The 12,240-nt window shown below is 45.5% G+C and overlaps 1 protein-coding gene across 7 annotated transcripts in view; it reads right to left on the minus strand.

The window, feature by feature from the left end:
- Positions 1–2,394: 2,394 nt before the first annotated feature.
- LOC119973902 (tubulin monoglycylase TTLL3-like) overlaps positions 2,395–12,240 on the minus strand; it is a 92,477-nt gene continuing 82,631 nt past the window's right edge. For 5 of the 7 annotated variants that reach the window (XM_038812503.1, XM_038812505.1, XM_038812502.1 and 2 more), the window contains one exon: positions 2,395–4,763. In XM_038812503.1, the coding sequence (XP_038668431.1) occupies positions 2,961–4,763 (1,803 nt within the window). In that variant the 3' untranslated portion in view covers positions 2,395–2,960. The remainder of the gene's footprint in view (positions 4,764–12,240) is intronic. The other 2 variants (XM_038812507.1, XR_005462418.1) reach the window with 2 other exon arrangements.

The raw sequence follows: 12,240 nt of genomic DNA on the forward strand, positions 1-12,240 counted from the left end.
GAATTCGCCCCACCTTTGGGGGCCAGCCGCGCGAGGTCCCGGAGTAGGGGAGTGGCGCCAAGCACTCAGGAGTCGCGCCTCCCCAAAGGTGGGGAGAATTCCCACCCAAATTCCACCCAAAGGTGGAATTCGCCCCACCTTTGGGGAGGCGCGACTCCTGAGTGCTTGGCGCCACTCCCCTCCGTCACACCAGGTAGGGGAGAATGCCGCCCATTGTCACAAGTAGGCTTCAATGAAGTTATTGTGAAAAGCCCCCTGGCGCCTGTTCGGGGAGGCTGGTAAGGGAATTGAACCCATGTTGCTGCCTTGTTCTGCATTACAAGCCAGCTATTTAGCCCAGTGTGCTAAATTAGATCTTAAGACCTCTTACAACTTATTTTCCAATGCACTGACATAATCACACAGGTTGTTGATAGTGTAGGAAAATCAGATGCATAATTGGAGTGTCTGATCCCCTGAATCAAACTGGGAATTTGCTTAAACGAGGTGTTGCAAATTAGATGTTACTTGGAGACAATTTGAATGTCTTGCTCACAGATCAAAGTAATCCGCAATCAAGGTAATTAAGCAACCAACGGAGGAATGCCAAAAAACGACGTTTCCAGCATTGACAAGGAGGATGACAAATTTGGCAATTTAAATAATTAGTGCTTGATATCTCAATTTTTACCATCAAAAAGAAATCCAAAGCAGATTGCATGAGACTTTTTTATTTTTAAAGATTCGGGAAATGTAACTTGCTGTGCAGGTCCCATTTCTGCTCCACTCTGCAGCCTATGGAGTTGCAATGCCTCTCAAGTGTTAATTGAATTTATGCAGGCATTTACCCTTTTCTTCCCCTCAGTAGGTTAGTTTCCTCTTAATGCACCGACATCACATTAAGCAACAGATCATTTTGTCTTCTTGTTGTATTTTCTAAGGGGTTGATGATGATTTTGCAAACAATCAGAAGATACGTGCAGTAATATTGTTGTGTTACTTGTTTTTGGTTCTTTGACATCTCATGTTGTTTGTAGAATCCTTTTGCTTAATGAAACGACGAGGAGTTACTGTGCCATCAATAAAATGCCTCAAAAAAGGAGCAAAACTATAAAAGAAACTCCACCATAACGCAAAGGAAACTTACAAAATGAAATAATATTGCCACCCCATGTTGACTATGCCAGTCCCTCTGGTGCTAATCAAGGAAGGCTTCACACGTATCAGCAGACACCACGTGTTACATTTCCGGAATCAATTGTTTATGGGAGATAGAGGAGAAATTGATACTCTACCAAAGTGACAAGCACTGCAGTTGATAAAAGGAGTTGATTGTCTGAAAGTACGTTGAAATACTGTGGTGTGAAAGGCACTCAATAAACGTAAATGGGACTGTTTAATTTTTACTTGTTAAACCGCTAACTTTGAACTTATTGCGATAGACTCTGCAGAAACTGACCATCTGTTTGTTGTTGGTTCTGTCTAGTGTTTTTGCTCCAATTGGCTTCAGTGGATTTTGAGAAATTGATCATTTCCAAAAATGGCTCATGTGTAGAAGGAAAATTATTCTGCTTTTCATTGAAAAAAATATAGAAACCTGTGCCAAATTTATCAATTGTGTCAGTGCTTCTTGTCGTTTTGCCTTACACGTCCCCTCCCTACCCCATTGGGAAATAAAATATTGGAAGAGTCATCTTTGGTCTATTTTTACACCTCTCTTATCAGCCAACTCAGGGATGGAGGCAGAGGCTTCAGGACCTGTAGCCTCCTAACTACTCATGTAGTTGATATGAGGAGACAAAGCAACTGAACATTTGGCAAATCGGACTTTCCTGGTCAATATTAAAGAGTGCTGGAATTCAAATGAGCAGCACCACTCAGCTTATACTGAGTACTGATTGTCTCTGATCCCTAATAATCTGAGGTAATCAGTGTATACTAGTTGGTCACCTATATCTTTGTACACAGGAGTCATGACCATGTATAGTGGTCAAATGAAATGGGGTATGGGAGGAGGGCATAACTTGACCAGGATGTGTAGATATATTTCAGTTTCATTTTACAATCATAAATTCATTCCTTACTTTGATTTGATCATTAACTAATTATTAATATCATTAATCATTAAATAGCAAAATATGACAGTTTGGTAAGTAAAAAATGTCGGCTGCAGTTTCTCAACATATGAACTGAGGAATTGAAGGACTCAAAACTGAGGTGCAGAAGCATCATCACTGATGAGAAGTGCAATTACACAGTGGCAAATTTACACAGGTATTTCTTATAAATGTGGTCATAGTAACCTATTGAGATAGAATTGTGACAATAATACATCATTAGAAAACAAGGTTCTGTATACAGGAAAATCACACAGACATAAGATTAACATTATAGATGCTGTCAGATTGACTCATACTTTGTTATATTCAGCATTTATTGTACTTGATTGCATATTATCAATATATGTCTGATCCATTCCATATGTTCTGTTGATTTAGTATTTGTGTATTTCAGTTTGCCTCTGATGTTTTCAATTTAGCTGGTAGATTGACAAAAGCAGAGGTCGGATTTTTTTTAACTATATAAAGTAGAGAGAAACAACAGTTCATAATATAATCAATGATGAGAACAATGTCCAATTCATTATTAAAATCATTTTCAATTTTCCAGCTATTTAACCTGACAGTTGCAAATTTTTATAAATCATTATCTTTCAAAAGGAGCCTTTTCTTATCAAAACACAGTTGCTAGTTGCTGTCTAATAGTGCCAATTACCTTCAGGGGAAAAAAACTGCATTTGACGTAAAGATGATTTTTGAAGGGACAACTCTGCAACAGTAGAAAGTTTGACATTGTGTTAGTGAAAGAATTGGAAAGGACCGATCTTCAAACTCCTTTTTCTGAGGTAGCTCAAAGCACCTATCAGACACAGCCTCAAATTACTGGGGGAACTGGAAGAACTGGTCAGCACAGCAATTGTGTTACTGAAAGAGAGGGAAAGAGCTTGTCAGAAGATGCTTCTTGATGTTGAACAGATGACTAGTTGCTTTCTTATGTGTTTCAATATACTTGTTGCTGATATCACTTGAAGCTTTAAATGGAGGCTGCAGGCCAGTAATTTGGAGCTGTGGAATATTCTGATCTTTTACTTGCAGCCGTGGTGTATTGTATGAGTAACGCAATGAAGTAGATTTCTCATGGATAGCTTTGACTCTGTTTGAATCTGAGGCAGCTGAGGATCGTGGGTGTTGCTTGTCTTTGAAGTTCAACATGTCAAGACTCAAACATTTCAAATTTACATGGAAGGGATCTCTGAGTATCTGTCGATTGGGCAAGATTAGGTGCTTCATGGACATGCTCATCTGTGAGATTTTGGATTTAGGCTGTAAACGCTGCTTGCCAGTTTTTCTAATCCCTTCGGTTTTGCTAAGCCTTGGCACTTCATAATCCTGCTCCACCTTGTCACCAGAGTCAATACTCGTATCATTGTCACTCTCAGTATCCTGAGCTGTTTCCGCAATGTTATTTTTCATTTCCTGCATCTCGTCCCATGCCTTTACAATACTGGTGCCGAGAACTTTGGGACTGCTCAGCTTTCTAGCCTTTTTACGATTGTAAGTAGTGTTTCTTGTCTTGTGCAAATGCTTGGAAACACTGGATATTTTAATTTTGCTAGACTTGGTGGGAACGTCAAGCCTTTTCTCTTTGCTGCAATCGTCAGAACTGCCATTGTCTTGGAGAATATTGTTGGGATCTAGGAAAATATTATTATAATTCTTTGCAACGTTAGGATTGGGAGCTGTGGAATTATTTACAACACTAGAATGGTTGGAAACGGGAGAATTCTCTGTACGGCTAGACTCTTTGGGATTTAAAGAACTGTTTGCGATGCTAGAATCGCTGGGATTTAATGGATCTATTGCAACATTGGAATCAGTCACGTTTAATGTTTTTTTGGTGACGCTGGAATTATCGTGGTTTAAAGAATCACTTGAAACGTTGGAATTATTGGAATTTAACTGAAGTTTTGCCGTGCTAGGATGAGTCAAATTCAATGGAATTTTTGCACCATTGGAATTATTGGAATTGCTTGGAATGCTGCAATTATTTGAATTTAAAAGATTTTTTGTGGAGCTGGATTTAGTCAAATTTAATTGATTTTTTGCAATGCTGGGATTGCTGGGATTCAAAGCCTTGCTTGCTTGACTGGGATTTAACAGCTCTTTTGTCGATCTGGAACTAGTCGCATATAATATATTTTTCATGAGGCTGAAGTTACTGGGAATTAAAGAATTCTTTACCAGATTCAAATTATTGAGATTCAGCAAATTCTTTGAAATGCAGGAATTACTGGGATTAAATTGAATCTTTGCAATACTGTGATGATTGGGAATTAAAGGATTCTTTTCACTACCCAAATTGATGAGGTTTTTTATATTGCTGGAAGTGTAACCCTTTGCATTTGTGTAATTGTTGGAATGCAGAGGACGCTTTGCAAATTCTGGAATGCTGTCAAGAACGGACAGTTTTGATCTGCCTAGGCTGCTACACATTTTTGGACAGTCCCTATTCTTGAAATCTTCAGAATTGGCTGCTTTGATTATGTCATCGTTCAGGATGCCTGGGTGGTTGTGTGGTGCGAGACCACAGATCCTTTGCACAGTTTCGGAGATGTTGCGCAGACCATTGCTCTGGCTCCTCTGAATGGGCACAGGTGGTTTCTTGATGCTTGAACCTTCAACCAGCAGATTTATTCCCAGGTACAGAGGAATGGCCATTGTGCACTGCAATACAAAGTAAATCAAATGAAAAACCAAGCAAGTTTGCTTCATCAGCATTCGTGGCTGTGTGTATTATTTGGACGTTGGTAATATTGGGACATGGTTTTAGAGCTGGACCAGTTCTTGAGTCAACACAGGTTGTTGTAAGCAGAAGGTAGGTGGAATGCTAGTAATATAAAATCAGTTAATTTAGTGGCCTGAGGACTTCCAGTGGCAACAAGAGGTGGAGATCGCACGTTAGGTGGCTCCTGCTAGAGACTCTGGATTTTTATGCCTGGTTTCAGTAGTAGTTTGTGAATGAGTTGGTGTGGGAAGTTATAAGGAAGATGTGAAATGTCGAAGGACCAGAAGAAGGGTGCTGGAAAGAAGTAGGCGAGCGTCCGTCCGTCGTTGAGTGAGGCTGTGAGTCCTGCAGGAAGAAAGATGGCGGAGGTTGGATCGACGGGTGGGGCCATTCCCCTCACAGTGGGAACTTTGACCAAGGAGATGTCGGAGGTGTTCGAGAGGCTTTTTGCAAAGAATATGGAAGTGCTTTGGAGGGAGTTGATGATTGCGATGAAAGCGTGGGTGGAGGAGGCGATGGCCTCAGTAAAGGCGGCAGTGATGAAGATGTCAGTCGAGGTGAGGGAGCAAGGAGAGACGTTGAACGGGGTGGGGAAGGTATTGTGGAAACATAGCGATCAGTTCACCTTGGCTGAGGAACTGCGGAGTGTGACGACGGCCAACAAGGACTCAGGTAGAGGACCTGGAGAACAGGTCATGGAGGCAAAATCTGAGAATCATGGGCCTGCCCGACGGGGTGGAGGGCCGACAGAGTACTTTAGAAAGATGTTTGCAGAGTTGATGGTGGAGGGGGAAAGTTCCTCCTGCTATGAGTTTCACAGGGCACATCGGCCGCTCAAGCCGAAGACTAAAGCGAATGAGCCAGCAAGGGTGGTTATAGTTTGCTTTCACAGGTTCCACATGAAGAAGGTCTTGGAGCTGGGTGAAGCAGAGACAAGAGGTAAAGTGGGAATGTGTTGGTGTACGAATATGCCAAGACCTGACAGTGGAGCTGGCGTGACGGCGGCATTGCATGGCAGCGGGGTGAGATTTTGAGTGGTGTACCCTGCGAAGTTGAGAGTGACGCACAACTCAAAGGATATTTATTTTGATACGGTGGAGGTGGCGGAGGCGTCCATTAAGGCTGAAGGACTGGGACTGGAATGAGAGTTGGGTTTTGGACTTGGTTAGTGGGGACAGGGGTGGTGTTTTTCTTATGTAGAGTTTTCTATTTGACTGGGGTTTTGTTTCTCTGTTTCTTGAAAGGGTTTTGTTTACATTTGTTTTGGTTTTGTTTTTCTGCGGGTGCGGTTTTGTATTGTTCTTTGATACAAGGGAGATGGGTTTTTTGGATATGTGGTGCCGGGTTACTGTGAAGTGGGTGGGGAGGAGGGAGGGCTCTCGCAGGAGGCAATGCACGAGCCAACAAAGGTTGGCTGTGGTGGGAGAGTCTGCAGTCGTTAGAGTCTTATCGAGCAGCATTTCAATGGACTTGGGAGGTATGAATAGTGGGGGGATGGAATTGATACTGGATGAGGTGTCTGGAAGTGGATGAGGGGATTCTGGGATCTGGACACTCATGAGTTTATAGTAGGGAGAATTGGAACAAAGTGCTGGAACCGAAGGTGGACAGGACCCAGCCGCACTTGCTGACCCAGTCTTGGGGGGGGCAAAGGCATTGGTGGGGCTCATGAAGGGAAGAAGATAGGGGTGGGGGGGGTTTACACCCAAGGGAACAGAAATATTTGTTTTTCTCCCCGGTGCACAAGATGTATTTGAAGATTGACTTTTTTCTGGTGGCTCTTGGCTGGAGTTAAGAGATCAGAGTACTTGGCAATTATGATCTCGGATCACACGCATTGGATCGATGTGGTTTTGGAGAAGGGAGCAGATCAGAGGCCGGACTGGAGAATGGATGTGGGGTTACTGGCAGACCGAGCTTCTGTGACAAGATAGGGAAGGTGATTTGAGGAGTATGTGGGGTTTAATTGCACGGGCAGGTCTCACGGCCGGTGGCCTGAGCAGCTCTGAACGTGATAGTGAAGAGAAGGGAGGTGATATCATTTAAGACTAAGGTGTATAGGGGGAATGCTAACGATTGATAGAAGAGATTTTGGAGGTGGATGGGAGGTACGCGGGTCTCCTGGCAAAGAGGAAGGGGTTGCAGTTGATGTTTGACCTATTGTCCATGGGGAAAGCAGTGCAAGAGTTGAGAAGGGCAAGAGGAGCTATATATATGCATGGGGAGAAGCCAGGGCGTATGTTGGCAGGTCAGCTCCGGAGTGAGGCCACAGCGAGGGAGATAGTTCAGGCGCAGGATAGGACGGGGTGGTGGCTCTGGGACAGATTAATAAGGTGTTCGAGGAATTCTATGGGGACCTGTATAGGTTGGAGCCACCAGAGGAGGAGCGGGAGATGAGGGAGTTTCTGGGTGGGCTACAGTATCCGAGGTTGGGGTAGGCAGCGAGGGCAGGGTTGGAGGAGCCGATGGTGGAAGAGGAGGTGGCGATTGGGAGGATGCAGGCAGGGAAGGCTGCCGGGCTCGATGGGTTTCCAGTCAAATTTTATAAAAGATTTAAGGACAAGTTGGCGCCGTTGATGGTGGGAATGTTTGAGGATGCGATGGGTAGGGGTTGTCTTGCCACAAACAATGGGGCAGACTTCCACCTTGCTGTTGTTAAAGGAGGACAAGGATCCGGTGGATTGCGGGTTGTACAGACCCATATCTCTGCTGAATGTAGATGCCAAGATACTGGCAAAGGTGCTGGCGTTAAGGTTGGAAGGCTGCCTCCCATAGGTGATTGCGGAGGACCAGATGGGGTTTGTAAAGGGAAGGCAGTTGTCCTGAATGTGAGGAGGCTGTTGAATATGGTGCTTTCTCCGGCAGAGGGGAGGGAGATGGAGATGGATTATTCGACGGTGGTATTGGAGAAATTTGGGATTGGGCCGAAGTTTATGGCGTGGGTGCAGCTGCTATATAAGGAACTGATGGCAAGTGTGCGCACAAATAGTATGAACTTAGGGCATTTTCCATCACATCGCAGTGTGTGGCAGGGATGCCCCATGCTTCTCCTTCTGTTTGCACTGGCTATCGAACCCTTGGCTATTGCGCTGAGGAGCTTGAGGTTGAGCTTGTGGAAGGGGATAGTAGGGGATGGGGGGGGGGGGGGGGGGGGGGGGGGGAGACATTGAGTGTCCTTATATGCAGATGATTTGTTGCTGTATATTTCAGAGCCAAGATCTTCGGTGGGGAGTATAATGAATGGGCTTGCTCTAGAGATTTGGGACATTTTCAGGGTACAAATTGAATTTAGGGAAAAGTGAATATTTTGTGGTCTCCCTCTGGGAGTGAGAGCAAGGATTGGGGGGGGGGGGGGGGAGGTTTGCTGCCATTTCACCTGGTGGCGACTCATTTTAGGTATTTGGGGGATTGGCAGGGCTTCAGAAGTTTAATCTCACTAGCTTGGTGTGGATCTGCTGAGGTGGGGCATCTCCCCCTGTCCTTGGTGGGCCGGGTGCAGGCAGTAAAGATGAATGTTTTGCTGCGATTCCTGATCTCGTTTCAATGAGTGCCGATCTTTTTCCCGAGGTGTTTTTTTTAGGGGCGTGGATAAGCTGATCTCCATGTTTGTTTGGGTGGGGAAGGTGGCAAAGATTAAGACGGTGATATTGCAAAGGGGACGGCAGATTGGGGGGGGGGGGTAGGCCTCCCAAATTTGCTGTATTATTGTGCGGCAAATGCAGAGAAGGTTCGTAACTGGAGCAGGGGGTGGGATTGAGGGTGGAGGCGGGCACTTTCAGGGGGGTCAGGATTGCAGGCGCTGGCAATGGCGCCACTCCCGCTGTTCCCAGGGAGGTATACGGTGAGTCCGGTGATGGTGGCCACGTTGAAGATCTGGAGGCTGTTTAGACAGCATTTTAGGTTGGAATCTGGGTTGGTCGGGATGCCGATCAAGGGGAATCATGGATTTGTGCCGGTGAGGGTAGTTGCAAGGTTCCGGGGATGGGAAGAGAGGGGTATTAAGGAAATTAAAGATTTGTTTCTCGGAGGGCGATTCGTGAGTTTGGAGAAGGTGGGCACAATGTTTGGGCTGGGACAGGCATATGCAGCTGCAGAACTTTGCGAGGAAGGTCTTTCCGATCTTCCCGATAGTGCCTGCCTCCTCACTGTTGGAGACGGTGCTGTCAGTGGGGGGGTTTGGAGAGCGGTTTGTCTCTGCAATTTATGAGAGGATCTTGGAGGAGGATAGGCTGTCCATGGAGGGGGGGTCAAGATGAGGTGGGAGGAGGAGTTGGGGTGGTGCTGGAGGAGGGCTTGTGGCGCTTTGGAGGGTAAACTTCGTGTGTGAGACTGGGGTTGATACAGCTGAAGGTAGTGTACAGGGCGCACCTCACAAAGTCTAGGATGAGCTGGCTGTTCGAAGTGTTGGAGGATGTGAGAGGATGTTGGTGCGGTGTGGGAGGGACCCTGTGAATCATGTACATATGTTTTGGTCCTGCCCAAAGCTGGAAAAGTTTCGGAGGATGGTGTTCAGCACCATTTCAGGGGTTCTGCATGTGCACTTGGAGCCCAGTCCCCAAGAAGCCATATTCAGGGTGTCGGATTGGCGAGGGTTGCAGGCAGGAGTGGGGGCAGGTGCTTTAACCTTTGCCTCGCCGATTGCTCGTAGGTGGGTCGTGTTGGGATGGAGGTCAGCTTCTCCGCCCTGTGTCACGGCATGGCGGGGGGAACCTACTGGAGTTTCTCACCCTGGAAAAGGTGAAGTTTGCTCTGAGGGGGGCAAGTGATGAGTTCCACAATTGTTAGGGTTTGTTCATCATGCATTTTCAGGAGTTGGTTACCATCGACTGTTGCAGGAGGGGTGAGTTTGGAGGGGCTGGGGGCTTTATATGGGGTTGTGTTCTTTTGTAAAATTGTTCAAAATTTGTTGAATAAAAATACTTAAAAAAAAAATTTAAAAAAATTTGATGGCCTGAACTGGCCAGAGAAAAAAGTTCCAATTTTGTTTTCTTTCAATTGACCTTGGGGCCCAATTCAACCGAAACATTTCTATGTCCATTTTCGGCCAAATTTGTGGGGTGTTTCCTGGCGCCTGCAGTGCTGAGAAAGTCCCCGCTATTCAATGGCACTTTGCCAGGTTTTTTTGGCCTTGTTGAAGAACTCCTCATTTTTAAAGGCAGTTCCGATCTTTCGACTCCCCCAACGCAGCCTCTGGAACCCCCACTTCACCCAACTTACCTCTTCCGGGATTATCAAAACCTCCTCACCCCACCTCTTATGGGCAAGTTCCAGGGTGGCACTGCCAGGGTGCCCAGGTGGCAGTGCCAAGGGCCAGGCTGGCCATGCCAAGGTGCCGAGGTGCCAGCAGGCATGCCAGGGTACTACCCTGTCCAATGCCCACCACCCAGGGGTCTCCAATGACCTGGGAGACACCCTTAGGTGCCGTTACAACTGGTCCACGTTTGTGTGGATCAGTACTGAACTGCACCCTGGCGATGTCATCCAGGCGTGTCCGGTAAATCCCAGGCCCCGGGAGTATCCGACGAATTTAAGTGTGCATATCTGTATCTCGCCCAGAAAGAGTAAGATCCAGATTGTCATGTCTCGCGAGACTCCATTAAATCTCGCAAGACGTTTCGAGTGTCACAAATCACGCGAGTGGCCTCTTGCGCGTTTCAACAGCCTCGACCAAAACAAGTCTGTCACGACGAGGCCGTTGAATCACACCTCTATTTGTTTTGGTATGCTTCTCCCATGAAATTGCCTGGGCTGGTAGAACAGAACAGAGGGAAGAGAGCAGGGTGGGAAGTGAGATGTTAAGATACTGAAGGCATTGCAATTATCACAGAGTCTTAAAACACAGAAGGCCATTTGGGTCATACAGCCCATTGTGTAGAGCTCTCCAATTAGTACCACTGGGTCATACAGCCCATTGTGTAGAGCACTCCAATTAGTACCATTCCCTGTGGCCCTATAAGTTCATTTCCCTCAAGTGCTTATACGATTTATTTTTGAAATCATTCATTGTCCATATTTCTACAACACTTACAGGCAGTAAGTTCCAGGTCATTACCACTTGCAGCATAAAAATGTTCTTCTTCATAACCTACCTGCATCCATTGGCCAAATTTTTAAATGTGTTCCTAGTCCATGTAACATCAGCTAATGAGAAGTGTTTTTTGGCTACCTTATCTAAAACCTATCATCATCTTGTTTACCTCCATCAAATTTCTTCTGAATCTCCTCTTCGCCAAGAAGAACAACTCCAGCTTCTCCAACCAAACCCTGTTGCTAAGGTCTCCCATCCCTGGGACCATTCTGGTAAATCCCCTGTACACCCTCTCGTGTCCTAACATCCTTCCTGAGCAGTGACCATAATTGGATGCAATACTCTATTTTGTGCCTTACCAGACTCTTATAAAGACTCAGCATAACTTTCCTGCTTCTGCATTCAATATCATTGTTTATAAAGTCCAAGATTCCACATGCTTTTGCCAACTACTTTATCAATATGTTCTGCCACTATCAAAGGTTGATGAACCCATAGATTTGTCGTCATACATTCTTTAGAACTGTGACATTTAGTACATATTATCCTTCCTTATTCCATCTGCCAAAATGCACACCCCACATTCTCTGTGCTAAATTACATCTGCCACTTGTCTGCCCATTCTGCTAGACTGTTGATTTGTATCAGCCATTCTTAGCTGAGGGCCCAGACATCTATTAGTCTATTGAAACAGCTGTGTCCAAGGGAAGACGTTGCTAGTTCGAGTTTTATCTCTTGGATCTATTTTTCAATTGCTCAATCCCGGAATCATTTTTAAATGTCCATAGTCTCCCCAACTCCACAAAAAAAGGCTCATTGTGTTCAAGTCTGGCCCCCACACTTGAGGAAGTATGTCAAGGCCTTGCAGAGGGTGCAGAAAGATTTACTCGGTTGGTACCAAGAACAGCAGGCTTCTGTTGTCTTAGAATCATAGAATCCCAACAGTGCAGAAGAAGGCCATTCGGCCCATCATGTCTGCACCGACCTACTGAAAGAGCACTCCATTCAAGCACATTCCCCGCCTCATCCCAATAATCCCTTAACCGAAGCTATACATCTTTTTTGGACACTAAGGGACAAATTAGCACAGCCAATCTACCTAACCTGCACATCTTTGGACTGTGGGAGCAAACTGGAGCATCTGGAGGTAACCCACACAGTGGGTCTATGTATTGGGACTAGAGAATTTGAGGTTATTCTGCTTAGTGCAAAGAAGGGTAAGAGTAGTGGATAGAGTCAATAAAGGCGAACTATTTACACTGGTAGAAGGGCCAGAAACCAGGGAACACCCTTTACTCATTGTAATAGGGGTGGAGTATTCTGAGCAGCAAGCAATCACCTCTTTTATCTCTCTAAACGGGGAAACCCTTTATGCGGTGACGTTTTAC

The sequence above is a fragment of the Scyliorhinus canicula genome, chromosome 11 (assembly GCF_902713615.1).
Source record: "Scyliorhinus canicula chromosome 11, sScyCan1.1, whole genome shotgun sequence".
Lineage (NCBI taxonomy): Eukaryota > Metazoa > Chordata > Chondrichthyes > Carcharhiniformes > Scyliorhinidae > Scyliorhinus > Scyliorhinus canicula.